The 26,645-nt window shown below is 41.9% G+C and overlaps 2 protein-coding genes across 4 annotated transcripts; one reads left to right on the top strand and one right to left on the bottom strand.

Annotated features, from left to right (window-relative positions):
• Positions 1 to 3,352: 3,352 nt before the first annotated feature.
• On the bottom strand, positions 3,353 to 16,406 carry olfml2bb (olfactomedin-like 2Bb). The gene is made up of 9 exons (XM_080778569.1): positions 15,432 to 16,406; positions 12,244 to 12,516; positions 11,514 to 11,621; positions 10,945 to 11,118; positions 10,440 to 10,680; positions 8,751 to 9,299; positions 8,257 to 8,433; positions 7,159 to 7,355; positions 3,353 to 6,758 (listed from the first exon to the last, which is right to left on the bottom strand). Exons 1-9 carry the CDS (start codon positions 15,846 to 15,848, stop codon positions 6,369 to 6,371), a joined length of 2,526 nt encoding a protein of 841 aa, XP_080634695.1. The 5' UTR covers positions 15,849 to 16,406; the 3' UTR covers positions 3,353 to 6,368.
• Positions 6,644 to 26,622, top strand: LOC308325851 (mitochondrial fission factor homolog A-like). 3 transcript variants are annotated; one of them, XM_080778571.1, is made up of 7 exons: positions 6,644 to 6,763; positions 18,793 to 19,020; positions 19,619 to 19,797; positions 20,220 to 20,311; positions 20,949 to 21,122; positions 21,912 to 21,987; positions 23,235 to 26,622. In XM_080778571.1, the coding sequence occupies exons 2-7, from the start codon at positions 18,798 to 18,800 to the stop codon at positions 23,364 to 23,366; spliced, it is 876 nt and encodes a 291-aa protein (XP_080634697.1). In that variant the 5' UTR covers positions 6,644 to 6,763; positions 18,793 to 18,797; the 3' UTR covers positions 23,367 to 26,622. The 3 variants fall into 3 exon arrangements, with proteins under 3 accessions (XP_080634697.1, XP_080634698.1, XP_080634696.1); XM_080778572.1 differs by lacking the exon at positions 6,644 to 6,763 and adding an exon at positions 10,579 to 10,700; XM_080778570.1 differs by lacking the exon at positions 6,644 to 6,763 and adding an exon at positions 18,020 to 18,169.
• Positions 26,623 to 26,645: the final 23 nt, after the last annotated feature.

Genomic DNA, 26,645 nt, shown 5'->3' with positions numbered 1-26,645 from the left:
CTTGTTCTCCAATTAGTCCAATAGCTTTTCAAGCTTTCCTTGTGAAATTGTTTTGAAACTTTAAAGTTTTCTAGTAATCTGATGAGAATCTGTAATCTGATGAGAATCTGATTTCTCAAAGTCTTGGGTCCTTTTCGAAAGCCCAGGTTGGCTTACTCGTATCAACACTTTGGCTCTGTTTGTTGTTCATTCTTGACCTCTCTGTGAACTCTGACCCCTAACTTTTTAACCTTCACACAGGTCAATCTTCTTTGGAAAGGCATTCCTCTCTTATTTCTTCTACACTCGTCTTGGGTTCCATCCATCTCTCTTCCTTATGTTTTCTTTTCCTACATTTGTGTCTTGAGTTCAGGCAATCTCTCTCTCTGCTTGTTTTCCATCGTCTTCCTCCTCACTCTTGCTCGTTAAACCTGATATATTTTTTATTGCGTGCCGGTGTCATGATCATACTTTTAACCTCCAGTTTCTGTCTTCCTGTGGCTTTCTCCTTTCTCCTTTATCTCCATCTCTCTTTCACATTTACTGTGATGTTAGGTCTCAGTGAGAGAGAGGAATGTGTTCCAATGTGTAGATACTGCTGTTTCTAAGGCAACCAAATGTTGTTTGGCAATCAAACCAATATGTGCCTGTGTCTGTGCACGTTTGTGTACTGTATGTGAGTGTTTGTGTGTTTAAAGCAGACCTTGTGCTTCCTGCACATTGTGAGATAGCATCCTTAAGCACCATCTGTGTTTGTTCTGTTCTCTCTACACTAGGGGTGTGTGTGTGTGTGTGTGTGTGTGTGTGTGTGTGTGTGTGTGTGTGTGTGTGTGTGTGTGTGTGCGCACGCACGCACACTGGAGCTACAGCGCATTTACTGTAGCTCCACAGAATGTAAAGCGTCAACAATAATATAGCATACTGTAAGTAGTACATATTGTCACAAAGTACATAATGATTGATGATCTTTAAAGTACAGTTTTGGACACAGGTTTATCGTCCGACAACAACGTTATAAAAAGGCGTGCTGCAGCACTCAATCCTCTCTGTAAAGCAACAAAAAGCAAACGCAGATAAATTCAAGGGAAAGGGCAAGAAATATTTAGGACAGAAAGTGTGTGTGTGTGTGTGTGTGTGTGTGTGTGTGTGTGTGTGTGTGTGTGTGTGTGTGTGTGTGTGTGTGTGTAAGTGAGTGAATGGGGCTCTTTCTCCTGCATCCAGCTTGGTGGTCAGTTACCACACACATCCACATGGACAGACACGCATTCAGAGCACCCAGACACCACACACACACACACACACACACACACACACACACACAGGTTACATAATTTTCTCATGTCCACGATCCAATCAGTGCTAGAATTGGAACATTCCTATCCCTGCTTTTGGGTATACCTGATGACATCAGCGTGTGTGTGTGTGTGTGTGTGTGTGTGTGTGTGTGTGTGTGTGTGTGTGTGTGTGTGTGTGTGTGTGTGTGTGTGTGTGTGTGTGTGTGTGTGTGTGTTTATATGCCAATTGTGGTGACACAGGTCTCTCCTTTCCAAATTTCTCCATTCATTTGGGGTCCTTCGATCATTCCTCCAGTCTCTTACTTACTTTTTTCATCTAAATATCATGCAGTCACTGTAAACCCTTCTACAGTACCTCATTTCATACTGTCATGTATCAGTAGCTTATAGTTTCCCACCAGAGGTCAATAATAAAGCGATGTGAAATTTAAACATCTAACCTCCCCACTTACCTCCCAGGCTGTTTAAATTGCCTTTTTTATTGGAAGTCAAATTCAAAAAAGTGCTCACTGTCCCTTGTTTGTCTACAACATTTTAGAATGATAACTAGATCTGCTATTTATTTTTAGATGTTAACATTTGTACAAAACATTTTTATCTCAAATCTTTGCTTCTCGGGGCAGAACCGAATAGTTCTGATGATCCTCATGGGGGCTACCCGCAGCCCCGCCTCCCCGCAGCCCCCCCCCCCCCCCACAGCGGTGGGTTAAAATAAGTTGATGTTTTCACTGGTACTTTGGGTAGGCTACAGAATTGCGTTGGGGGGGACTATCGCCGCCGCGGATTTATTTATTTCCCAAATGGTCTAAAATTGAGTTATTTAGCATACTTTTACCAATGAATTAGCCTATACACAGACAACGACTGATTAGCCTATTTTGGACGATATGGGTCTTTTCTCGAGTCAGTGTGTAGTCTCACTATAGTCTGTGTAGATTACCCGGCGGTGTTGCTGCCCCTCGCGAGCCGGCTCATGGCTCTTCACAGACGGCACAGAGACAGCAGTCACTCCGCTGAATGTGTCAGTGACAGTGTTGCTGCCTTACACACCCGCCGCCTATGGGCACTGTACTGTAGGCATATAATACCTGGCTAGGTGAAAACAAAAGAAACCCGATTAGCATTTGAGTACTTTTAACACCTCTGAACAGCCGGCGGAATTCCAGAGCATGTGTAAATACGCTAGTATGCAGTCTGTGACAGAGTCACAGAGTGTCAATAATTCCCAGAAAATCTGTAATGTTAATATAAAATGTCCACGAAAATCCTCATGGGGGCTAAAAGGGGCTATTTAATTCTTCATGGGGGCTATAGCCCCATAGCCCCCACAGACTCGACGTCGTTGTCTCGGGGCCCCTGGAACAAACACATTTTGAGTTGGGCGTCTATGGCCAAATATATATTATTTTGGGGGTCCTTGACATGGAAAAGTTTGAACACAGCTGATATAGCAACATTTAGAAGACATTTGTAGATTCGGCCTCCGTCTTAATGACAATAAGATTTTAAACCCGGCACCCCTGAAACAAATAAACAAACAAACAAAAACTATTTCAAAATGTTCTAAATTGCCAAAATAACACATACTGTAAATAAGCTTGTGAAGTTGTGAGAATGAAGATATGCTACTTTAGCTATTTGTCATGTAGTACATATTTAGACCTGTTTTGGGGTGCCTGCTCAGTTAAGCAGCCCCAAGGAGGGGTTTTACCAGCATCTGGCTGCTGGCAGGGGATCATTTTCCACCCTACATAGTTGATGCTCTGGGATTCTTCCATTGGCCTCTTTGCTTCCAGGAAAACTAAATCAACCCAACAGCCCTACAGACACAGCAGGCCTTCTACAGACAGAGAGAGAGACTCACACAAATAGACAAGACAGACAGAGTAATGAAATAGAATTGGCAGTAAGAGAACTATATTGACAGAGAGAGGAGCAAAGGAGAAATGGGGGCACAAGAAAGATATAGCTAAGCAACAGCAAGAAATTAGGGATTGATAGATACGGGGAAGATTTAGATCTTGTTTGACAAAATGTGTGTTTGTGTGTACGGTATTTACCAATCATCTGGCTGTTTTATGAAAAACTTTATTATAAATTACAGTTAATACAAAAGAAATACATTTGAACTCCTAGCAGAGCAGTTGAAACAACCTTGTCTTGCTGATTCTCTTTTAACCACGTACAAGCAGGCACACTGCAAAGACCTCCTGTTAATTTAACTGTTGTGCAAGAGATTATTATTCGTGATAAAAAATATTCCGAGGTTATCCCGTCTCTCCAGCTCTTTAGTAAACAGAAAATAGATTTTCATTTTGGGATACAAACTTTATCCAATCAGGAGATATGACTCATACAGGATAAACAGGTACATTTGGTAAAACTGAAGCTGATTTATTAGTCTTCTCTCCTGTTTGGACCTAAAAGATTATTCTCTATTTTCCAAAGAGTTGGAGAGATGGACAGACCCCTCTGTTACTAAACAAACACCCTATAGCTATTGAAATTATCTTTTTAACAAAAAAAGATGTACCTTGCAGAATAAAGAGAGAATAAGAAAGTGTAGCTTACACTCTTTGAGTTAAATTAACACTCAGGGTTTTGCAGTGCAGTGTTACGGAAATTATTTGATTGGAGCTTTTTCGATGGCTGTTTTTATAGGCCAGGTGTTCCCGTGTTGCTCAATACTGTAGGTTGAAAAAGATGTTAACACTACAAGGACTCAAAGGGTTCTATTTCCCAATGAGACACAATGGGTAGACAGCATGGCAGGTAAACAGTGAACCAGCGCTGTGTATAGTATATCAATGAGGTGTGAGAATAAAGCTGTCATAATTATGGTGAATAATATACATTATACTTTGTTGCATGATCCTTACAAAACAATGTAAAGGAAGTAAATTTGACTTCTGGGTTCCATTTCCCTGTGAAGCTCAATAGCAATTAGAGGGTTTAAACTCAAACTGGATCCAAACGATGATACGAAAGATTCATGCACTCATGGTACAGTTCTACAGTACGAAGTATTTATGTACATATGAACATGCAATGAGCTAAGCAGACATATACACAGTATAGAAACATACAGTACAGTCTCTGTTTATAAAGGATAACAGACTGCTACTCTACCACACACAGGAATAAAGAGGCAGTTTTTACTCTTTAAAAGTTGCCACGCATGAAAATATTTGACACGTTCAGTGTTTACCTCCAGGTACGTCATGTTGCAACTTGCAAAGCAATAGTAGCCATAATTCTAGCCAAAGACTGTTTACTGACTAGAAATGCATTTGTTACTTGGCAAAATTAGCCTGCTAAACATTCTGTCAGGACATAGAGGTGATTGCAGATTTTGGTTGCCTTGCCTGGTCATATACTGTAGATAAACATTTGTTTCATCAACCTAATGCATCGGTCAACACATGGTCGAGTAAAGATACAGAACAATACTTTATAAAAAGCCAAAAGACTCTCTAGTGTTTAGTATCACTAAATCGGTGCTGTGAAACTTGCCGAAACATGATGTTTCAGGGGTGAATGGCAGATACATACTAGCGTAATACTATATGTATGAAAATATGGAAAATACAAGCATCTACAGTACGTGGCTGCATCCAATCCTTGGTTTGTTTGCCTAGAGGCTACATGTGTGAATTAGTACAGACCTTAAAACCATTTAAGACCATTTAAAAAAAAAATGTTACATACAAATTGAGGAAACTGTTAATGCAGTTGCATGCCCTCTCTCAGTCATCACAGGGATATCCTGAAGTATGGAACTGTTACATAAATCTATAGATTCTTGCTCATACTCTTGGCTGTGGGAGCAGAGATATAGCAGGGAAGCACTTAAAATCTGCACCAGAACGAGAAGCAAATTAGATAATTTGTGTATGTCTTCTTAAAACATTGTGTTGCTAGGGTGATCTTAACTATGAAGTCATGGCAGAATATTATCATGGAAACTGAGAACTGGTGGACAGCTGTTTGATAATCAAATGTAACAAGTTGGAACCATACGGCTTCACTTCCAGTCTTCTCAGAAGGTTCATTGCAGTACTTCAAAGAAAAGGAAAGAGATATATGGAAAGTGATTGTGGCCAAGAAGATTGTGCCATGATTTAACTAAACACAACCATGAGTGCTTTAGTCTTGCCCAGAGTAATAATTATAGTAAGAGAGTGGAGACACTAGCGTTGACTCCCACTGTAACAATGGAATGCGGAAGTGCTCATTTTATCTCAATGGGATAGTTCCAGCCATAGGAGCAATGTTTGGAACTATAGAGCCCATAGGCCCCTGCTTTGAGGCGAGATCAAAGCGTGTCACTACTCTCCTACTCTACACTCTGGCCAATAGAAAACCTTGAGCGCAGTCCTTCATTTTTGGACAGTGCCATGATTTGTTTTCAAAGCAATGGCCGATATAGGTTTGTCAGGTTTGTTCTCATCGCTGTTTTAGATTTCCCCACAAAAATGAAAGCTTCCCCGACAAAAATGAACTTTTCGACCAAAGATGGAAATCTTTGGTCGTCTGGTTAATTGAGAATAGTAGTGCTCATGAACTGGGGGAAAAAAACATTGACAAAACAAAACAAAAGATAAAAAGCCTACTTGTAATAAAAGTGGCTCATTAGGTATTCTGTGTGTGGCAGAGCGTCATCTGAGGTTTATACAAGAAGTGCAACATGGTATCATGCCACAGATGTTCGTTAAAACCACAAATACATTCATATTTTTTGTCAAACCATAATTTTAACAAATACAGCCCATGTTGGATGAAATTTGACTTTAAAGAAATTATTGACATTTATGGTTTTACGGACATTGATTTCCGGTGTCTTGACGTTAGGACAGGATTCAAACCCATTTTGCATGATTGGACTGATCAACAGTCACTGTGACACAAAGTCCTAAAATATCTCTTCATTCTTCCATCTGTCTCTCTCCTCTCCACTTTATGGCAGCCCTCTGTTTCGTGCCACCTTACCATCCTAGCATACATACATCTCTTTGTGCCTCTGACCATACGTTCATCCGTTTGTTCATCCATCCATCCATCCTGTCTTTCCACCCAAGGGGTGTGTCTGTTGTGCTAATATGCGAAGATGACACCATAGGTCATCTGGTGTCCATTGTCCCATGCGTACAATTTCTTGTCCAATGGAGAGTAACTGAGCTGAGAGGTGTGTGCATGCATGTTTGTGAAGGCAAGACTGGGCACGGTGTGCGTGAGCGTGTGTGTGTCGAATGCGTAAGTCACATTGGCGTAAATGCGTTCTGTGTTGTCCACAGCGTACAGCACGCCACACACCAGGAACGAGTCGCCATAACGGCCACGCCGCAGTCCCGTGCGGAAGCTCCGGATGGGTTGAAGGTCCCTGGGGCGGAGATGGGTGAGGAGCAATACCTCCTGGTGGAAGCCCTCTGTGTCCAGAGCCGGGTACAACAGCCACAGGCCTGACTCGTCAACAGCAAACTCCACCTGAGGTACAGAATCAGCTTTATTGTCACATCACTGTTTTTTAAGTAAAAAAGTGGGTGAAATTTGTTTCTGTGCATGTTAGTTCCCATCATGTCCTTTTTCCAAGAAAAAAAAGAAAGGGAAGAAAGGGGGGGGGGGGGGGGGGGGGAGCAAAGCTTTTACCACAAATTGTACACACACAGACACACACACACACACACACACACGGACCCATGTTGGACTATGGACTGTTAATTGTTTAATGTTAGCCTTGTGACTGCATCACATGCTAAATATTGTACTCTCCCTCACATGCACACACACGCACGTGCACGTGCACACGCACACACACACACACACACACACACACACACACACACACACACACACACACACACACACACACACTCTCTCTCTCTACCTCTGTCTGTGTCCTGTGAACATGTTCCTCTAGTATAGCATCGTCCAGTGTGGTCCAGGCAGCTACATATCTGTGTCTCAGGTCATATCTGATAACATCCCTGCTGAAGGCACGGTTGTAGTAAAAGGCTCCATTGAACACAACGTGGCCGGTGCCAGTGAAACTGTAGGGCAGCTTGTAGGAGTTACTGGCCTGGCCTGAGAAAAAGAAACGTACAAAAACGCAATACCCTTAGAACTCTACAGGCTGATTAGCACATGCATTATGTGACTTGTGCTCCATAGCAAAAATAAAACCGTGCTTATTGTGAGTGAAATCAATATTGTGATGTTTATATAATATTCATAAGAATAAGGTTTTAAATAAAGTTTCCACTTCCATAGTTATTGAAAACAGCAGCCTGCTGTCAGGAAATAAAAGACCAATCAGTATCGAGCTTTCAGCAGAAATAAGTCTCCAAGCTAATTCGGGTCCATTTGGTTCCATTTGTACACTCTCAGAGTTAAGGGGGTTCTTGGAAATAAAACATTTGAGAGCCACTAGAGTTAGTAGAGTACTGGTTGGAATCCTAATGTGCCACAGTGTCGTAGTAAATCAGTGTAATACATATTCCGAAAAAAGAAAACCTGGAGACTTGACATGTCTTATGATCAAAATAAGAACATTAATAATAATTGTGTGTTAAAAACTAAATCAAACATTTGCCACGGACAAGACCAAGTCTTTGCCACGGACAAATTGATGACCCCTGATTGGTAGCCATGACGGATGTTTTGGAATGGCTTTGTGTTCTGATTGGGAAAGTAGCAACGTTTTTATTTTCATTGTGATATTGGTTCTCGGGATATAGACCTATGACACGTTTACAATACCCTGCTCAATTATTACTGTTCCTCAGTGAGCATTCAGTGATGAGACATTTTGTCTGTAGTGGTATAGGGTACTGAACAGTTAAAGAGTTAAGTCCTAAAAAGGGTACTGAACAGTAAATTTAAAATTTCCACAATGACCACAAACCTATATTATCTAACCAATCTTCTATTCTTACTACTACTATATCCATAAAATACACATGCATGCGCACACACATTCCTGTACCTGATTTGAAGGTTTCCATATCTCTGAATTCCTGGAGGTTATTACCATAGTGACCATTAGTAGTGTAGATCACGCTGCCATGTCCACGAGCATCTTTCATCCAGGCTCCATCACTACTGCCAAACGAGTTGTGTTGGACTGGTTCTGAGATGCTGGCTACAGTGTCCTTACACACTCCTACACGCACACGTATGCGCGCGCACACACACAAACACACAAACACTTGTTGGGTCCACAGGAAACGACTTCCACCAGTTGCATTTAACACAACAACCATGTTGAGTGTGTGTGTGTGTGTGTGTGTGTGTGTGTGTGTGTGCACGTGCGCAAGTAAGCAAGCGTGCATGTTTGTGTGTGGGTTAGCCTGTCTTTCTATCTTTCTAAATGCATTTACCGGTATATATCTTCCACTTTGATATATGACTGTATAATACAATGTGTATGCTTATGTATACTGTATATAATACAATGTTTGTGTACATGTGTCTATATACCAGGTTTTTTGGTAGTTGCTGGTTTGTCTGCAGGGCTCTCTGTCCAGCTAAGTCGGCTTTTAGTTCCCCCGAGGGATTCCGTTGCAGTGGACAACGCATCAAGGGGTGGGGCAACACCAGCTGCAAAGGGCGGAGCATTGGCTTGTGTGACAGGAGGAGGGGTAGCTGAACTGTTTGGGGGCTGTGTAGTAGTTGTCGTAGTACTTTGTTTAGTAGTAGTAGTTGTCGTCGTAGTAGTTGTTGTCACTGCTTTTGTGGTACTAGGTTTAGTGGTAGTGGCTTTTTTTGTCGTAGTGGCAGGTTTGGTCGTGGTCGTAGGAGTCTTTGTCGTTTTTGGTGTAGTAGTCAATTTGGTAGTTGGTTTGATGGTGGTAGTTAAGGTTGTAGATCGGGTTGGAGTTGGGGGCAGATCTGGTCTCCCTGCAGAGCCGTGGGTGGATGGCTTTCGGGTAATGATAGTGGATGGCCTGGGTTTCTGGGTAGATGGAGGCAGCTGGTCCGAGACCAGCAAGTCCACTGAAGCATCTCTACTTATGGTCTTTTTACTGGCTGGATAGGAGATGGAGGAGGGAGAGGGAAGGTTTCCAATGTTAAACCATTCCTTCAAGCCGTTTTCATAATGTTAACCATTATTTTATTTTACAGTAGTTATACTGTAATATTCAGATGTATGTTACTTGTTCACATAATAGATAGATTAGATAGATTAGATATTGTTTGCTTGACCACAAATGCTAAGAATGATAATTAGATGGCATGTTGTTTTTAGACAGATTGGACTAGGTTTGTTGTTGATCCCTACGTAGTTACTTTGTACATTGTTTTCTTTACACTCTAATTACCTAAACATGTATTTAACCTGTTGTTTGTTGACTATGGGGTTCATGCCATTTACTATGATCTTGCACTTTAAATGTTGCCGTGGATAAGAACATCTAAATTGAAATAAAAATCAGACTCGTCTGAAGTGAGTGGTGCTGTACTGTACTTGTGCTGTACATACTGTACTGTACTGTACTGTACTGTACTGTACTGTACAAGCCCTCCTCCCTGGCATGTGTGTGTCTGTGTGTTAGGCTGTGCAACAGTGACACTTGGTGGTGAACAACCGCTATAACGCTATTTTCGTGCTAGGACAGACAGACCCAGGGACCCATGGACAGACCCAGGGACACATAGCTGTCTAAAGGACTGGTTGCACCACTCAAGAATTCAAATTATACAAGCCTGTTTGGAAAACCTGATGGGCACCTAAATGTATCGGTCAGTATGCAGGCTGCAAAGCCTTCTGTAAGCAATTGGAGTAGAAGAAATTGTAAAAAACACTTAAAAAAGGTTTAGGTATGGCCTGGGCCGGCCGAACGGTCCAGGCACATAGGCTGGTAATCCTGACAGTGTGCCGTGGGTCTATCAATAAAGGCAAAAAGCCCCAACAAATATCTTACCCCTTAGGTATAAGGGGTAAGGTGGTGGCATGCAAGATAGGGCCCTATGCACAGCCATCTTTATTGTAATACGGACATTGTTGAAATGACCTCTCTCCATTAGGAGAGGTAGACAATTGCATAAAAGTTACAGATTGTAGCTTTAAAGTACTCACATCTACAATATATTACAGTAAGTCTACCTTAACTTTTATATTTGTGTTTCTCTCTGTTTGTTGCTCTGATTGAGAGAGTATCAACTTACTGTTCTCTGCTCTTCCTCTCTTCTCCTCCTCCCCTTGTTGGCTCTCTCCCTCTGCCTTATAGAAAGTCACGCCCCTGATCACCATGCTATTCTTGTCTCTGATTGGCTGCTGTGATTCTGTCTTGTTTTTGCTAGGCTGCTGAGTTCCCGTTTTGTTTCTCATTGGCTGCTGAGGCTCCAGGCCGTCCTGTGATTGGCTCTTCTTCGGCTGGCCTCCCACAAAGCGCTCCTCATAATTCTTCTGCAACAGGACGAGATGAGGTGAGGTGAGGTGAGAGGTTAGGTTAGTTTAGGTTCAATGCCAGCTTAATGGAAGGGCTTTAGGTGCTGCAGCACAGGGCACCAAACTTGGGGGTCAAATGAGATAAGAGAAGCAGGTAAACAGTTTAACAAACAGACAGATGGGTAGTAAACAGATGAACAGATGTTAAGATACAGGGACATACAGTATATGTACCTGTGTGTTGGTATAGACATAAGATACAGGGACATACAGTATATGTACCTGTGTGTTGGTATAGACAGCAGCGCTTTCTTTCTGTCCGGAACGATCCGAATCGCTCAGTTTCTTCTTCTTCTTCTGCTGTATTCGCTTCTCCTTCTCTTTTTCCTTCTCCTTCGTTTTCTCCTTCACTCGTTCTTTCTCCCTCATTCTCTCTGTGAAGTTGCCAGAGAAAGCCTGGAGAGAGCAGAATGACACAGGCATTAAAGTCAAGTCAACACGTCATGATGATGTACGATTATAAGAGCGCCCCTCACTTCACAGTTCACACGGGTGTGATTTTTACTTTGTGAACTGACGTGACATGTAGGCGGGTGATGGTACTCCACGAGATTATGTGCCTATAGAAGACGGATAAAAGACGTGCGGACACCGGACAGCCGGTGTTTGAAGGTTGGAAACATGGAGGTATGACAGAAAGCTAGGTTCGTTCAAAATCCGCCCCAACTTAAATACCCCAAAAACATTACATTTCATCTTTAAAATCATTAAAATAGACGACCAGTGTGTGTGTGTGTGTGTGTGTGTGTGTGCGCGTGCATGCGTGCCTGCCTGCATGTGTGCGCATGTACCTTCTCCATGTTGTCTACTCTGGTCAGTAGTTTGGTGGTGACAGAGTGAAGCTTCAGCAAGTCCATTCCATACAGAGAGCCTTCCAGCAAGTCAAGTATGGCAGCGAGCTATAAACACACACACACACACACACACACACACACACACACACACACACACACACACACACCCTGTTTTACTTGGATATGACAGCACATAAACTGAGTTAGAGAATGTGGAAGACATGCAAGTTTTCACCCCCTATCTGGTCATCTGCCGACATGCCTCACATTAATCATATTGCATGTGCAAGTTGTTACATAGGACAGCTGTTACCTAGCAAGCCTATCTCTAAACCAGTTCAATGTGACCTGTTGTTTGCCAGGCCAGAGCGGCTGAGTTTCCCGGCAACAGTCTGTGATTAACTGGACATCAGCTGGTTGACTGTCTGGCTGACTCAGTGTTCAGTTTGTCTCTCACTGGATTAATTGGCTATTTTTGCAGCCTTTGGGCATGTATGTATGTACCTGTAAGTAGTAAGTAAGTAGGCTGCTGTACCTTTTTCTTTGCCCTGTAATCTGTTTTTCACTGCTGTATTGTCTTTGGTGCCATCTGTGTGTGCACCCCAAATTGCCCCAGCGGGACCAATAAAGGACTTATCTTATTTTAGGCTACACTAAAGTATGAATGCATGCGTGTGTGAGAGAGAGTTTGTATGTAGCCTACAGTATCTGTGTTCCTAGTTCCTACCTTAATATCATCTTTGCCAGCTTCCTGTAGTTTTTTAAACCTGTAGTCTCCTTCACAGGGGTTCACAGCTGACGGTGGGGCCAAACACACACACTTTTTGCAGTCTGTTCCCTTGGTGACCGTCTCCACAGTGTAGAAATCCCTGGGAGGCGTGGTAGGGTCATCGTCATGGATGCGGTCGCAGGCAGCGCGTTTGATCGGTCGGACGATACAGCGACACACACAGTCAGACCCTGAAGAAATGGTCTTAACCTTGTCATAGTCACCTAGCAACTGGGGGAAGACAAGAGGGCATTTATTCACAGCATCTTTCTGCCTCATCTTATGACATGCTCAAACATAAGTAATCTACTTCTGGTCTCAATTTACCACTCCAAAGCTAATTCTGTTGAGTACAAATGTGACTCTTGTCTTGTCAAATAAAATAAATATTTGACTTTGTGTCAACTTTGAAGTGAAAGTAATTCAAAAGTAACAGTAATGATCGAGCTAATGATTCAGATTCCAATCCATTCATGAATACAATTCTGAAGAAGAAATAAAATACATTTTAGAGGTTACATTTCCAGAGAATTACAGTACATTTCAACCACAACTCAATACAAAACTGTAACTGTGGACGACACCATAAAGTATTACAGTTGTTTACAATAGGGCCCACAATGTTTAATTCATCATAACAATTAGAGACGTACAAATATACTCTTCTATATAGCTAAAATCAGGAAATCATCATAGAGGAGGTAAAAGGGAAAAAAACAAACATATACAGTGAGGGGGAAAAAGGGGTGGGTGGGGGATTCAGGTTTTACGGGGGCCAGTTTCAAATTGCAGCCGTCCGTAGGTGCCCTTTAAGAGCAGTTTTGAAGGAGTCAAGGGATTGTCAACTGTCTTAATGACTGTTGGTAATGCGTTCCACATTTTGGTGGCATAGGATTGAAAATAAATTAGTCCCTTGTTTGTGCCTAATCTGGGTTGCACATGGTTTGTTGAGCTCCCTCTGGTGTTGTGGGTGTGGACTTCGTTGACATTAAGGAAGTATTTAAACAGGTACATGGGTATCTTGGTGCTATATCGAATCTTGTGGACCCGTTGCAAGATGCTGTACTCTGTCGTCAACTCTAAGCCATTCCAGTCTGTCAAAATGGGCAGGGGTGAGGTGGGTTCGAGGAGTGAGGCCAAGTAGTAACCTGACCAGTTTGTTTTGGGTCTGGAGCCTTGTTTTAAGTGCCTTTGAGGTGCTGTGGTACCAAGAGGTGGATGCATAGTCATAGAAACCTTGTAGTAGGGCTCCCGTTAGGGTCTTCAAGGTGTTTTTGTTGACCAGTGAGGAGATCCTGTATAGGAATCTTGTTCTTTGGTTGACTTTTTTGATTACGTTGGTGGCCATTTTATCACCGGAAAGATTTGCCTCCAGGATGGAACCTAGGTAGGTATTGTCACCCACTCTAATCAAGAAGTCATCAGCAGCTGAGATTACTATTTGAACCAAAGAGAATGGATTCAGTTTTTCCCAGGTGTAAAGATTTGTTTGTTTGTTATCAGCGAGTGCAGATTCTACCGAGCTCAGAGCTGAGGGCCTTTTCAACCTGCAGCTTGTTCCTGTTCGAGACCAGCAGTGCTGAGTCACAAGCTGATGTCATGTTGTTAACATAATAACATCCTAATAGGATAACAGTAAAGGCCCTAGTAGGCCTATAAGTAACATAAGTTTCATACACATGGCAGGGCAGTCTACTGTGCGTTACATTTCACATAATTTCCTGTTAGACTTTGTTTGAGTAGCCTACTACTACTACTACTACTACAGTAGGCTGACCATAAGCTCTCCCAGCCCCAGAGTGGACCAGTGTAGTGTAGCCATGAAGAAGAGACAACACATTTAACTCTATCAGGAAATGAGTGACCTAGTGTACACACTCCAGTTAGGGTGGCCACCTGCAAGACCTCAGAAAGGAGGACACTTTTTGCGGGGCTCGCACCCCCCCCCCCCCAGATATTAATATTATTACTACTACTATTGCACCTGATTTTCACCACCATCCTCTCCAGCATTATGTCCACAGAGAACATATATTTGCTAATTAAATTAACATTTTTAAATTAGGCTATAGGGTACCACAAAGGCCATTCATTTTATAATCAATTTATTTCATTTCATGTTTAGATACCGGTATGTTTTATGTTTAATCTCTTTCTTGTGGGGTTTTTTATACAGTCTTATGGTCATCGGTGTATAGGACATAGAAATAGAATGAAGCCAGTAGCCTATATGTATGTTCACAGTGCTTTAGCCTCCCTTTCTTTATGATGTCGAGCTCCATATTGCTCATTAAATGTAGTTTTTCATTTCGGCATATTTGGTTTATTTATCTCTGCATTAACTATACTAAATTGATTGTGAGAGCTCAAACCGACCATCCCACTGGCAGTGTTGCCAGGTTTTGGAAGAGAACCAAGCAACCATGTCTATGAAAACAAGCCCAAAAGAAGCCTGACTAGGCTTAGTAGCCTATTATATAAAACAAGCCCAAAGTCGCTTATAATTAAGCGGACATGGCAACACTCCGAACGTCTCCACTCGCTTCGGAGCTGAGCAGCGCTGCAGAGATTTTAATACCCAGGCAGACGACGTAAATGACAGTTATGGCACAAGCACTGTATATCACAAAAAACCGGACAATTATGTGTCCGGCCAGAGGTTGAGGTGGGAGGAGGACAGGTGGGTCTAAAACCGGACTGTCCGGCGTGAAACCGGACGTCTGGCCACCCTAACTCCAGTAGATTCACATGTCTACAAGTAATAATAATCAAAGGAACTAATTTTCTCAGCAGTGTGATTATATCATTGTTAGGCATACGCAATTACGCATATGGCTGGGCGTACGCAGAGCCTCACTCTACAGTATGGCTCTGGGCGTACGCAGCTTGGAGATTGCCAATCATCACGCTGATAGGTGGAGAATGGAGAATGACCTCAGAGAATTACGCGCCCATTTCTTTGTGCGTAAATTCTGTGCGTAAAAGGCACACACAGCCGCTCAACTAGCTAGCGTACTGTATGTCAGAGGACAGAACAGCCGTAAGAAATGTAGTGCAACTGTGCAAAGCCAGCGTCTGTATGGGTTAACATCGGTAGAGCGTGCCTACGTGTGGTTTGATTCATGGTTTGTTTATAAGCTACTCACCTGGGTCATAATGTTCTCTTGGTTGTCCACCTCATCCTCCAGGGTATCTGTAGTTGGCTGCTGCTCTCCCATCCCCGCTTGAGAGACTGCTATTCCCTCTGTATTAACCCCGACCTGAGAATCCGTCCTTCGATTCTGAAGTTCTCCATGTTGGGTATCTTTCCCTGTAGCCTCGATATTCGTATCCTTCCCAACGGCCCTTCCCTCATTTGCCACGACTTCAGCCACCGTCGGCGGTATTTGGTGTTTTTTAAACCCATCACGTTCTGTTGCCGGGCTGTGCTGTTCTATTGCAGTTTTCTCCTGGGTAAACTGAGCTGCTCCCTTCACTTCCACACCACCGACTGCACCGAGCACAGAACGCACTCCACTGTCCGAAGCGCAACATAAAACCAACAACCAAAATTTACGCCACATCCTACAGGGGCATCCAATGGACAACAGTGAATGGAACTCAATCTTCGAAATCAGTTTTGATTGATCAACTGACAGTTCAGCAGTCAGGTTTTCGCAGAAGCCGCTTCAGAATGAATGAACTCCAGTTCAAAACAAAATCAACGTATGCACTCCACAAGCACATCGAAAATATTCCCACAATTAAAGAGGCCTGTTAATGAACACAAGAAATGTTTAAAAATAATCCAACTTGAGTTTTAATTCCAGCTCTCTGAACGACTGACGACGATGAATGAACCCCGGCGGCATGAGGTTTGGGGTTTAACTTCTACTATGTAATTTTCGACTTCTGTGATCTGTCATTCTCCCTTGCTCCACGAACAGACATTACTTCAGTCTATTTTAACTAATACAATCCACGTGTGCTGACTGAGCTCTGTAATATTTTTCATTACATAATTCCCTTATGATAAATGCCAACGTTGTAAATTGAGCTAGTGGAAGGATAGTTCTCTATGCCTACTACTCGAAACAGCTAAAGATGAGATTGGGGTGACAAGGAGGGAGCAAAGAAATGTGCGAGGGGGGAGGAGGAGGTAGGTAGGTAGACATGGAGAGACAGAAAGAGATGGAGAAGCACAGAGAAAGCCTGCAGAGGAAGATCCCGTTGGGAAAAGGGGGAGGGGTAGAACGAGAAAACATGAACAATGGCTAGTTTGTTGCTTCCATATCATGCCAGTAAAGCTGCAAACCATATTGGATTTAAACAAATGTATGGGTATACCTATTGAATTTAGAAAGAGAGTGATGGAGTGATTAAGAGATGGAAAAGAGTATGGAAAGAAGGGGTGTGGTTTTGTATGGTCATAACCACCTCTGGGTAGAAATATTCAACAAGGCCACACATTATATAACTGGGCCATTCATCAAAATTATTAGGCTAAAGAGCACATGCTTGCCGTGGACTGCCTGTTATGCTTTTCCTGGAAGGAAGCTTCAAGCTGGTTTGGCAACTTTGGCTCATGTGCATGGGGATATACTCTTGAAGGTTAGGTTAACATATACTCCTACTTTACGTACCCTATGCAGAGGCAAAACTTTACAAGCTACAGTTACAGTATCATTGTAGAGATGGTAGAAGACCATAGTTTATAAAGCTTTATTTATAGTTTTGCCAAATTAATCAAATCAGTGGCCGAAACCAACACTGTTCTGATTTCCCCTCTGATTTAAATGATCTATCATTAATTAATTTAATTGAGGCCTATATCATCAGTTTCATCCATCCTTCTGGACTTTCCTATATAACTACCATAAATATAGGACTCTAATCTCACAGTATATGACAAATGCAACCAAAAACACCATGGCTCTGCTTTCACTCTTTGTGTGCCACTGGTCCATAACTACTGCTGCTTTGGTGCTGTACCAGAATTTGCTAATTTGTTTGCTTAAATACATACAATACACAGATATTGAGTTATAAATTTGAGGTAGGCCTTTTTGTAGGCCTACTTTACTTGAGTATTTCCAATATAGGCCTACTTTTACTTCTACTCCACTTATCTTGGATCCAAATATTTTAGGCCTACATTTACTACATTTAAAAACGTTGTTAGTTACTTTGTAGATTTTGATTATTTTAATATTACAAAACATACATTAACCATTTCAGCCCTCTAGGCAGAGGCCGATTCAGCCATTTGAAAAGCCAATCTACAAGCTCACAATGTGTTACAACGTGTCAAACCATTGACTGGCCAAACTCATAGAACCCGCAGGAGCTGACCTAACCCAATAGTGACATCTCCTGGTAGATTATTGGATCAAACGTGGAATTGCTGTCAAAAGTATAGATATGGAATATTTTTTCTGTGATGTGCTGCTATAATTATTGTAGCCTTAAGGCTATAATGCAGACACATCCTTCTGCCTTTTAAATATGATGACTGTTTTAATATACAACGTCAGATTGGCAATGTTGTTGATACTATTACTAAGTAACTAATATGTCAATCTTCAGTTTTCTGAAGGAGGGTGGAAAAATAGGGTGCGCTTGTTTTATAACCCAAGTCACGCCAGGCGCCAGCTATGTCGACTGGACGAAAATGAACTCCACCCAAGCGAACAATCCTTGTAAGACAAATCGTACACAGACTACGCACAGCCGACGGTGTGTGCGACTGCGCCACAGTGCTTGAGTGTGTTTGCATTTTGGACGAAATTGGACGGTGTACGGTCGATGCATCCACATAACATTCATTCAGCTGTAGCAGGGCGTCTTGTGTAGCTGTGTTTTTATCAAATTACATTTTGACATCCAACAAGATAATAACGTCACGGTAAGTAACGTTAGCGAACATAAATAATACGATAGCCTTTTAGCTACCATAGATATAGCCCACAATGTCATCATGCACAACGCTCATGGGATATGGGTTTGCAACATTAACGTACAGTACCATACACCATAGCTATGTTATATAATATATCAAGCCATTTATGCATCATCGTGCACCGATATCGTGTAATAAATTAGCTGAAACTCAGCTAAACGTCAAATCAATTTGAACTGCATGGCCGCTATATCTCCACAACACATCAAGCTATATTTGGTTCATTTAATTAAGGCTAGTTTAGATTCAATTAAAAATGAATGAATACCTTAAATTGATTCAAAGTGCTTCTGTGGTTATAAATATTTGTGGTTTTAACTTTGGGATGCTGCTGTAACTAAATTTCAAGTGGCAAGTTAAGATTGTATTGCAGTCTGCAGACCCTTTTTACTCTCAATTAACAGGCAGATTGATGTAAAGATCGAGTGATTCAAATGACAGTGCAAGTGCTTTTTTACATTATTATTTATTACGTTTATTGGGTTTGTACAGCAGAAAAGCATACAGCGAGCCATACCATTAACCATTTTGATGTGGGGACCCGCACTCCCGATCTTGTCTTGCCACAGGCTGGATGAGTGCCACAACCTTTCCTACCCCGCCTGCTGCGGAGGTGGCGGAGATGAACCGCATCCACTATGAGCTGGAGTACACGGAGGGTATCAGCCAGCGCATGAGGATCCCGGAGACCCTCAAGGTGGCCCCAGAAATGGAACCAGGAGGTCTGCCACTACAGCAGCATCTGGCCCCACACCACACCGCGTTCATGCACGTGCCTGAGAGGATATGCATAGCAGGTCAGCAAAGCAGATGGCATGTCAGGAGACCAGTGGTTCTCAAATTTTCATTTAGGACCCCTGGGGGTGCCCCCTGGACCCCACTTTGAGAACAACCTCTGTTATTTCAGTGGTCACCTCACCACCGAAAGTCCAGACTATATGAATGAGCCTTAAGTCCATTGACTACATCACACCGTATACCTGACATTATTGTCAACCATTTTCCAAAGTATAAAGTTAGATTTTTGAGGAGGCCACACTGGAATACATTCATTTGCAGGGACATAGAAATGTCTTTATAAATCCAACACAGTGAACTTTTTTGTGCCCATACACTCGCACAATCATGCACCCATTTTTCTGCCTACTTGATCCTCACACACTCAAATTCTCCATTCTCCATCCCTCCAAAACCCATCCTCCCGATGCCCTTAATTTATAAATGTAAATGTCTTTGATGGATGTACAGTATCACTTGACCGGTTTCTTTCCTACAGTATGCCCTCTTCAACTTTCTCCCCCTTTCATGAAAACTACGAATCATGTAGAATTGCACACAAACATAATTGCACCCACTACACCTGTAAACCTGTGATGCCCTCACTTCCACATTCAGGGGATGATGAGGACCTTCGATATTCTCATCCCAGAGATTTAGACCTGATCAAGTCCGCCCCTCCTCTGGACTTGCTGAACATGAAGGCTCCACCCCGCATCCTGACCCTCCAGGAGCAGCCTCTAGACTCCCTGGAGACTGAGCAGACCACCCCATCACACAGCCATGTTAGCCAGGGAGTGAGTGTCGACCTTGGGCGTTCTCTGTTCCATTTATCTCTTGCTGGCTGTGTTTGAAACATATACTTTATTATATATGTATCAAATAGGGCTGCCACAATTTTCTTAGTCATTATTCAATCAATTATTTTATATTTTGTTGCACAATGGTGTTGTGCAGATCATCTTGAAATGGGCTATTTTCCCAATTAGCTCTTTTTTTAACGTTTTAAAAGTTTCTAATGACAAAATAGTGATTAATAATAAATTATCAATCGCATTTTATTTAATTTATTATCGATTAAATTGATTAAGTCTGATACGTGTATTAACCTGCATTTAAATCCTATTACCTCTCTATCAGGAGTGTTCAAAGTATGGAATGCAGCTTTAACTCAGCAAGAAAATTTGACATTGTGTCCAATTTGACATGTCATTTACAGGCCCAGTCTCATCCGCGATCCCGTAGAGAGCGAAGTGCTAGTGAGAACATGACTGGACGTTACAATGGCCAGATCATCAGAGCTGATGCAAGGTAACGGGCCCTATAACGTAAAAGAATGCAAGCGCGACTCGAGTCTTAAAGATTAGTCTCTTACCAGGTGCATGACTCAGAAGAGTTCATATAAGCAAAAAGATCACCAGCACTCACAAAATGTACTTTACTGTAGGTACTTATTTTGATAGGCATGGGCAACGTTTGGCGATTGCTGGTGACATTTTTGCAAAAAATTCCCTTCCACAGCTTTCTCTGCAGAATTCATCACCGTAGTTGATTAATGTATCGTGTAACATATTGATAATTCAATTCCTCACTCTCGGTTTCCGTGTGAAACGGCTTTCAAACTAAAGGTGTCTCCAATATAAAATGACTGGCTGGTGGTTCTGGAGTACACAATTTAGACACCAGATGGGTGTGTTGGCGGTAAATTAGTTAAACATCATTTTCATTGTGTACTCCCGACACTCTCACTGGAAATGTATTTACTTATTAATTTACATTTACTGACAACCTGTTGTTGCTTTCCAAAATATCCTCGGGCGGTAGAATGCTGCAGCATTCATTTTTCCAGACATTAAACACTGTAATAACAACGGAGCTACAAGGGACAGACTACTAAAAGGAATGTTACACAGTGTGACTTTAATAATGATTCTCTTCCCTTTCCCAGCGTAACGCCATCATCATCAACTGCTCCCCCAATCCGTGTGTGTCCCCCACTCTGTTCTCCAGAGGATGCCAATGCACACCTGTTCACAGCAGGAGGTTTTCTATCGTACGTACAGTCAACAACACACCGTGCCTACCAGCAGGTCCTCGAGGTTCTGGATAACAGCCCCCGCAGGTGACGTCCCTCCTTTAATCCTCAATGTGTTAGTCAGTGATGCTCAACCGTTTATATTATGCATTATTGGGCCACGGAACCCCATTTGATACATTTTCTTATCTCTGACTCCAATTGACACTGTAAAATTGTGTTAATTTAACTCACATATGTTATGGTAAGAATCCATTTGAGATATATCCGAAAAACAATTAATTCACTTGGTGATGCCTCATTCATGCAGGTTCGTTCATTCATGAAAAATCGACCCCATTCCTTGAACCAGTTATCTTTATAATAAGACCCATGCACGTTCTTCCCCATTCTTTGATTAATGTTAAGTGACTCCTCAGTGCTTACCCACTCTGGCACTTTTGCTCATGGACAGTATAAAGCAATGAGAGGGTCTGCTTGCTTAGGCCTGCCCAGGCTAACTGGTGTTAATGTTTTAACAATGATGGGGTTTAGTTCTCACTCCATTCAAAGTGCAATTTTTTCTGGTGATAGATTGCAATGCAAATGTTTCATAATCTATGCTAACCCAGTCAGTCAGAGTACGGAGCTTAGTCTTTCTTTAACCACCAGCCGAAGCATGGTCTGATGTTGAGTCACTGGCTTCTATATGGTTATGCTTTTTAAATTATCGATAGCCTTGAGAGTAGATGAAGTTCGCACAACGGTCTTGAGCTCCAAACTTTTTATTAAATGTTTAAAGATAAAACATTTCGAGTTTCGACCACTTTGGGTCTTCGCCAGGAATGACGAAGACCACGCTCCACAGTCCGTAATGAGAGATGTTTTTGTCTCCAGGACTCACCTGGAGCTGGCCCTGGACATGACCACAGATGATTCAGGTTTAGTGGACGCCTCCTCGCTTCGACGGCAGGTAATCCCCTCAAACTAATAAAAATATAAAATGTGATGTGTCGTGCCCACTCATCTGCTTGACTCCTGTCACTGGTAGTTTGAGTTGAATTCTTTAATAAAGGGAAATAAAGTCCCAAACGTCTTTTATGAGGTTGTGTACATGCAGTGTGAATCTCAGGTCACATTCATACCAGAGAGCTTTGCTGCGATTAAAACGAATCCTGCTGCGCATTTTCAGAAAGTGCACTTCGTTTGGCAGGTGTGAAGGCTCATTCGAATCGTAATGCGTATCAAAGAACCGCATTATACTCCGAGCAAAAACGGGGGTTTCGCTTCGCTTCCAATCGCACTTGATTATGATTCGGTGCAGGTGTGAATGCAATCCGCAGTAAATAAAGGAAATGAAGCAAACAATGTGGTGGGTGAGGAGCTGAACACAGTTGGAGACGGAGAAGGCATATTTACGCAGCGCAAAGATGTCCCGTTACCGTGGATAGACGTGGTCGAATGAGGAGACTGAAGCCCTGATCGAAATGAGGACGAGTAAATTAATCAATTGCTTACGAAAACACATAAACACTGCAGTGCAGTGTAATTGTATTATAGCCTACAGAATATTCTGTCTGTCTATGCGTGCCGTAAACATGGAGTGCTGTCACTGTGTGGGGACTAGTGGGGAGTAGGAACTTTCATCTCAATAAACGTGTAAACATTTTGCGCTGCTGTCTGTTATATCAGTGCGCTCGCTCAGCGCCTCACTGATTGATTTATTGATGTATTAGGCCGGTATCTTCAAATCTAGATTCTTTCTAACATTTTCAAAAAATACCCGGTCTGCAATCTCACTGCATGTCGCATCGGAACACTTGAGCTTGTAGATCTATTTTCTTTGTAAGATATTTTTGGGGCTTTTTTGCCTTTGATACTGTATACAGTATAGGTTGACGGGAAACAGGGAGAGAGATGGGGTGGGGGGGTTGACACGCAGCAAAGGTCATCAGGATCAGGACTAACCGGCGACCAGCCTAGGTGCCTCCCGGCCAGATCTGCTATTTTTGAATCGCCAAAGTATAAAATGGGCTTATAGTGGTTAAACTGATTGGATGCCACCTGGTGGCCCTTCAAGGAGCCTTGGGGGTCCCCAGACCCCACTTTGAGAACCACATGAATGATCATGATGTACTCGCATCAGAACAATGGGATATATTGGTTTCAAAATCCTTTTAAGAAATGACTGATTTCCATCTTGGTGACTGGTTCATTCAGATTGTGAAGCTGAACCGTCGTCTGCAGCTGCTGGAGGAAGAAAACAAAGAGCGCTCCAAGCGAGAGGTGATGCTGTACTCTGCTACGGTGGCCTTCTGGCTCGTCAACACCTGGATCTGGTTCCGTCGCTAACGTGGACCCAGGCTGAGTTTCCCCAAACCATTGATACTCTCATGTATACGTTCAGCTTGAAATGTTCACAAGGCTGAAAAGAGCTGAACTCAATGATGTGCTGCTTGTCATCAGTTGTCTTGGTGAATAGAAACCGGATTTGCAACCGAATAATCAATTTGTAGTTCCAAGAGAGTTAGGAAAAACATTTTACACATTACAGGGGAATGAGGAATTGTCTAACCACTTTCAACCTTCTAAAATGGTCAAAACATTTCAAAAATAGCTGATCTGCATACTCACAAAATGTTGGGAGGAGTCCCGTTGTGAGCTTGTGGATCCGCACTTTTCATTGTACGATGAAGTACATCATCGTAAGTGGTTAAGCAACAAATGCATTGAGGTATCCAACCCAGATGTCCAATCACAGGCCCTCTTTATACTCGGCATTAAAGTGACATTCCAACGATTTTCAACCTCTTAATTGTCTGAGTTATGTAAAGAACATCGTTAATAGTCAAAACAGCTATTTGCGTCCTGAAATTGTTAATAAATTACTTGCAAGTTTGAATGTGTTTGAATGTGAAAACTACAACCGTTGATTTCCTTTTCTGTCCCTGCCTCACTCTATTAATGTATTACACCTCCAAACTACTGACAACTAGGAAAAAACTTTCGCACACCTAGAAATCAGGCGTATGTATGAACAGGTGTGTAGGTCAGTGGACATCAATGAAAGGAATAGAATACACCCGCACACTGTGTATTTGCTAGGTACATGATTCTTTTCTTTTTAATAATGCAACGTTTCGGTCCCTCCGGACCTTCTTCATGCATGTTATAAGCTCCACAATGCCATTGAGGCTGTCTAGGCATATTTGAAGTCCTCGACGCCCTTTTAGCACTGTCTCGCAGGCAGGCATCAGACCTCTGGGGACCACGGCACCTCCAAGGTTTCTTTCCCAGTCCTCAATCCCTCCTACTCCTAGTATGTAGATCTTTACGTCGGCCACAGCTGGCAGCCAGGCTGTACACTGGAAGTGTCGCTTTTTCATGGGGGCACACATGCTCCACAGGTTATTCCCCCATTAATACTATTGCTGTAAGTAAGCCTTTTGTTAGAGCAAATAGTGAATAGTACTGAATGACTGCTGTAAATGGAAGATGCAGCTTCCTTCAGCTTTACTGAAGGAATGAGATCTTTATTTTAGACCGAATACAGTGATAAGGAGCTACACTGAAGACAGCAGTGAGATTATCACGGAAGCCAAACTACCCGGAAGTTTGGCAGAATGCTGTTCAGATCATCAGATAAAATTATATACTGTGCACTCTGTGCACATCGAAAAGTAAGAAGTTAGAAAACAACCTGTGTTCTTTTATATTCCTGAACCGATTATATGACAAAGGTCTTGATTGTAAACCTAACCTTAACCTCAAGAAAACTATACCTTAACCTCAGTAAACTTAACTTGCCCGGGGGCGTGGTTATAAACGACCTGTGTAGGAAGTAGTATGTAGCCCCATTAAAGTGTCCATGAAAGTGAAGACGTGCCCAGTCACATGACCACTTTTCTTCCTTCTCAAAGCTTCCTTGGAGCTTAGAAGGCTACCTGCCTGCTAGTCAGAGGCTTGGTGCTCGTGGGTAATGCAGGAAAACACTCATCCCTTTGTGATTAAGTCAATGTTTACTTTCAAAGATTGTGGGCACACGGGCATACCATCAGAAAAGCATTTGTGCACAGTTTGCACACAAATATTATATATAATTATAATATAATAATATTTTAGATTCCACAATCAAGAAGAACACAGTACACAAAAGGAAATTCTTCCACTATTTTATATATGCATTCCAGTTCACATCTCTACTGACTACTGTACCTGGTTTTAATACTTGGTATGAGGACATACTAAGGTACCTCATCAACCATACACTAATTATACAATTTAAAGAGGACTAGCAAATGTATCATCATGGTCTGTCTTACTTGCATCTTCCTGCTGTGCATGCCAACACATACAACATGAGTGTCAAGACTCATGCCTTTGATTTGACTGAATGACTTCTCAAGATCAAATAGTTTCAAAAGCAGTGAGAATGGATCATGTCTGGACTGGATAATTCAAGGCCTGTTCCATAACATAGAGGAGCAATCTTATTGGGTGTGTAGTTGTGTGTGGGTGTGTGGAGTATTGTCAGATTAGGAATAAAATGTAAATAAAATACCTTCCAAAAACCAAATTAATAACTTTTTTTTAATAGAAGATAAAGAAAGAAATATAGGATTATTTAGTAATAAAGACCTTACAATACTGTGGACACCCTGTGTTGAAAACGGTAGTTTCAACATCCCAAATTGGAGTCTGGTTGGAGACCTGTGTTGCATGTCATCCCCCCTCTCTGCTCATAGTTTATCGTCTTGAAAATACATTTAAAGCTTACCAACTAAAACTAAACAATGTCAATGTTGTGCGAAAGTGATGTGTGTTGTGTGGCTAATAGAGATCTGATTTGTGTTTGTACACTAGGGCTGAGTTGATGCATATTACTGCCAGTTGTAAAGGTACTGTACGTGATCCACACTGCCAGGTGTAAAGGGGGCCCTATAGTAACAGAACCAAGACTCAGATCTCTCTTGACTAGTTTTTGAGCATGGTTCTGTAGTTTTATCAAAAATAAGCATTTATTCTGAAAAGTGTCAAAGTCCATAATGTTACAAGTCGAGAGAGTTGCCATAGCATTTGTCCTGAATGTTATTTTAAAGTGGCAGTCACATCTCTACTGGGTTGGAACATGTTTACACCTATTGTCAATTTGACAAGAAAAAAAGAAAATAGTGAGGACAGAAAGAGGGTATCTATCCACTTCATAGTTTAATCAATGTTTTGTGTTTTTCATGATATATTTGGTAACAAACACCCCATATGAGTCAGTGCATGAACTGTGTTTTTGTTATGCTGTGACAGAAATCGTAGCACTACTAATATTTATATGATGTGTCATTTTGATCTCTGTGTATATGAAACAAATCATAATTTTGTATTAATGCAATAACAGAATATCATGGAGATTTATTTATTAGTGGTGATGAGGGTGAATTCAACAAAGAAATGTTATAATGATGTGGTGTACTTTATTTATTAAGCACTATCCTAAAGCACTTATCTATAAAGCTGGACTAAGTTATTTTTTGTAATATATGAATACATTCTTGTTTGTAAATACTTTTGATGTATTTAAATAAATTATGGATGTTGATCTCTGTGGATGTTTGCTTTTCTTGTCCAGTGATTCCC

This window comes from Protomyctophum bolini (assembly GCF_963924005.1).
Source record: "Protomyctophum bolini genome assembly, chromosome: 12".
NCBI classification, from domain to species: domain Eukaryota; kingdom Metazoa; phylum Chordata; class Actinopteri; order Myctophiformes; family Myctophidae; genus Protomyctophum; species Protomyctophum bolini.
Note: the sequence above shows the minus strand (reverse complement) of the source record. Positions and strands in the feature narration are given on the sequence as shown.

Bases quoted from the DNA above. Each gene is read 5' to 3' on its own strand.
- olfml2bb (XM_080778569.1), bottom strand. From the start codon at position 15,848: ATGTGGCGTAAATTTTGGTTGTTGGTTTTATGTTGCGCTTCGGACAGT. The intron at 11,622-12,243 runs GTAGGAACTAGG...GTGTGTTTATAG, and splicing joins CTGGCAAAGATGATATTAAG to CTCGCTGCCATACTTGACTT. The intron at 8,434-8,750 runs GTATATAGACAC...GTGTGCGTGTAG, and splicing joins AGCAACTACCAAAAAACCTG to GAGTGTGTAAGGACACTGTA.
- LOC308325851 (XM_080778571.1), top strand. From the start codon at position 18,798: ATGAGTGCCACAACCTTTCCTACCCCGCCTGCTGCGGAGGTGGCGGAG. The intron at 19,021-19,618 runs GTCAGCAAAGCA...TTCCACATTCAG, and splicing joins TGAGAGGATATGCATAGCAG to GGGATGATGAGGACCTTCGA. The intron at 20,312-20,948 runs GTAACGGGCCCT...TCCCTTTCCCAG, and splicing joins ATCATCAGAGCTGATGCAAG to CGTAACGCCATCATCATCAA.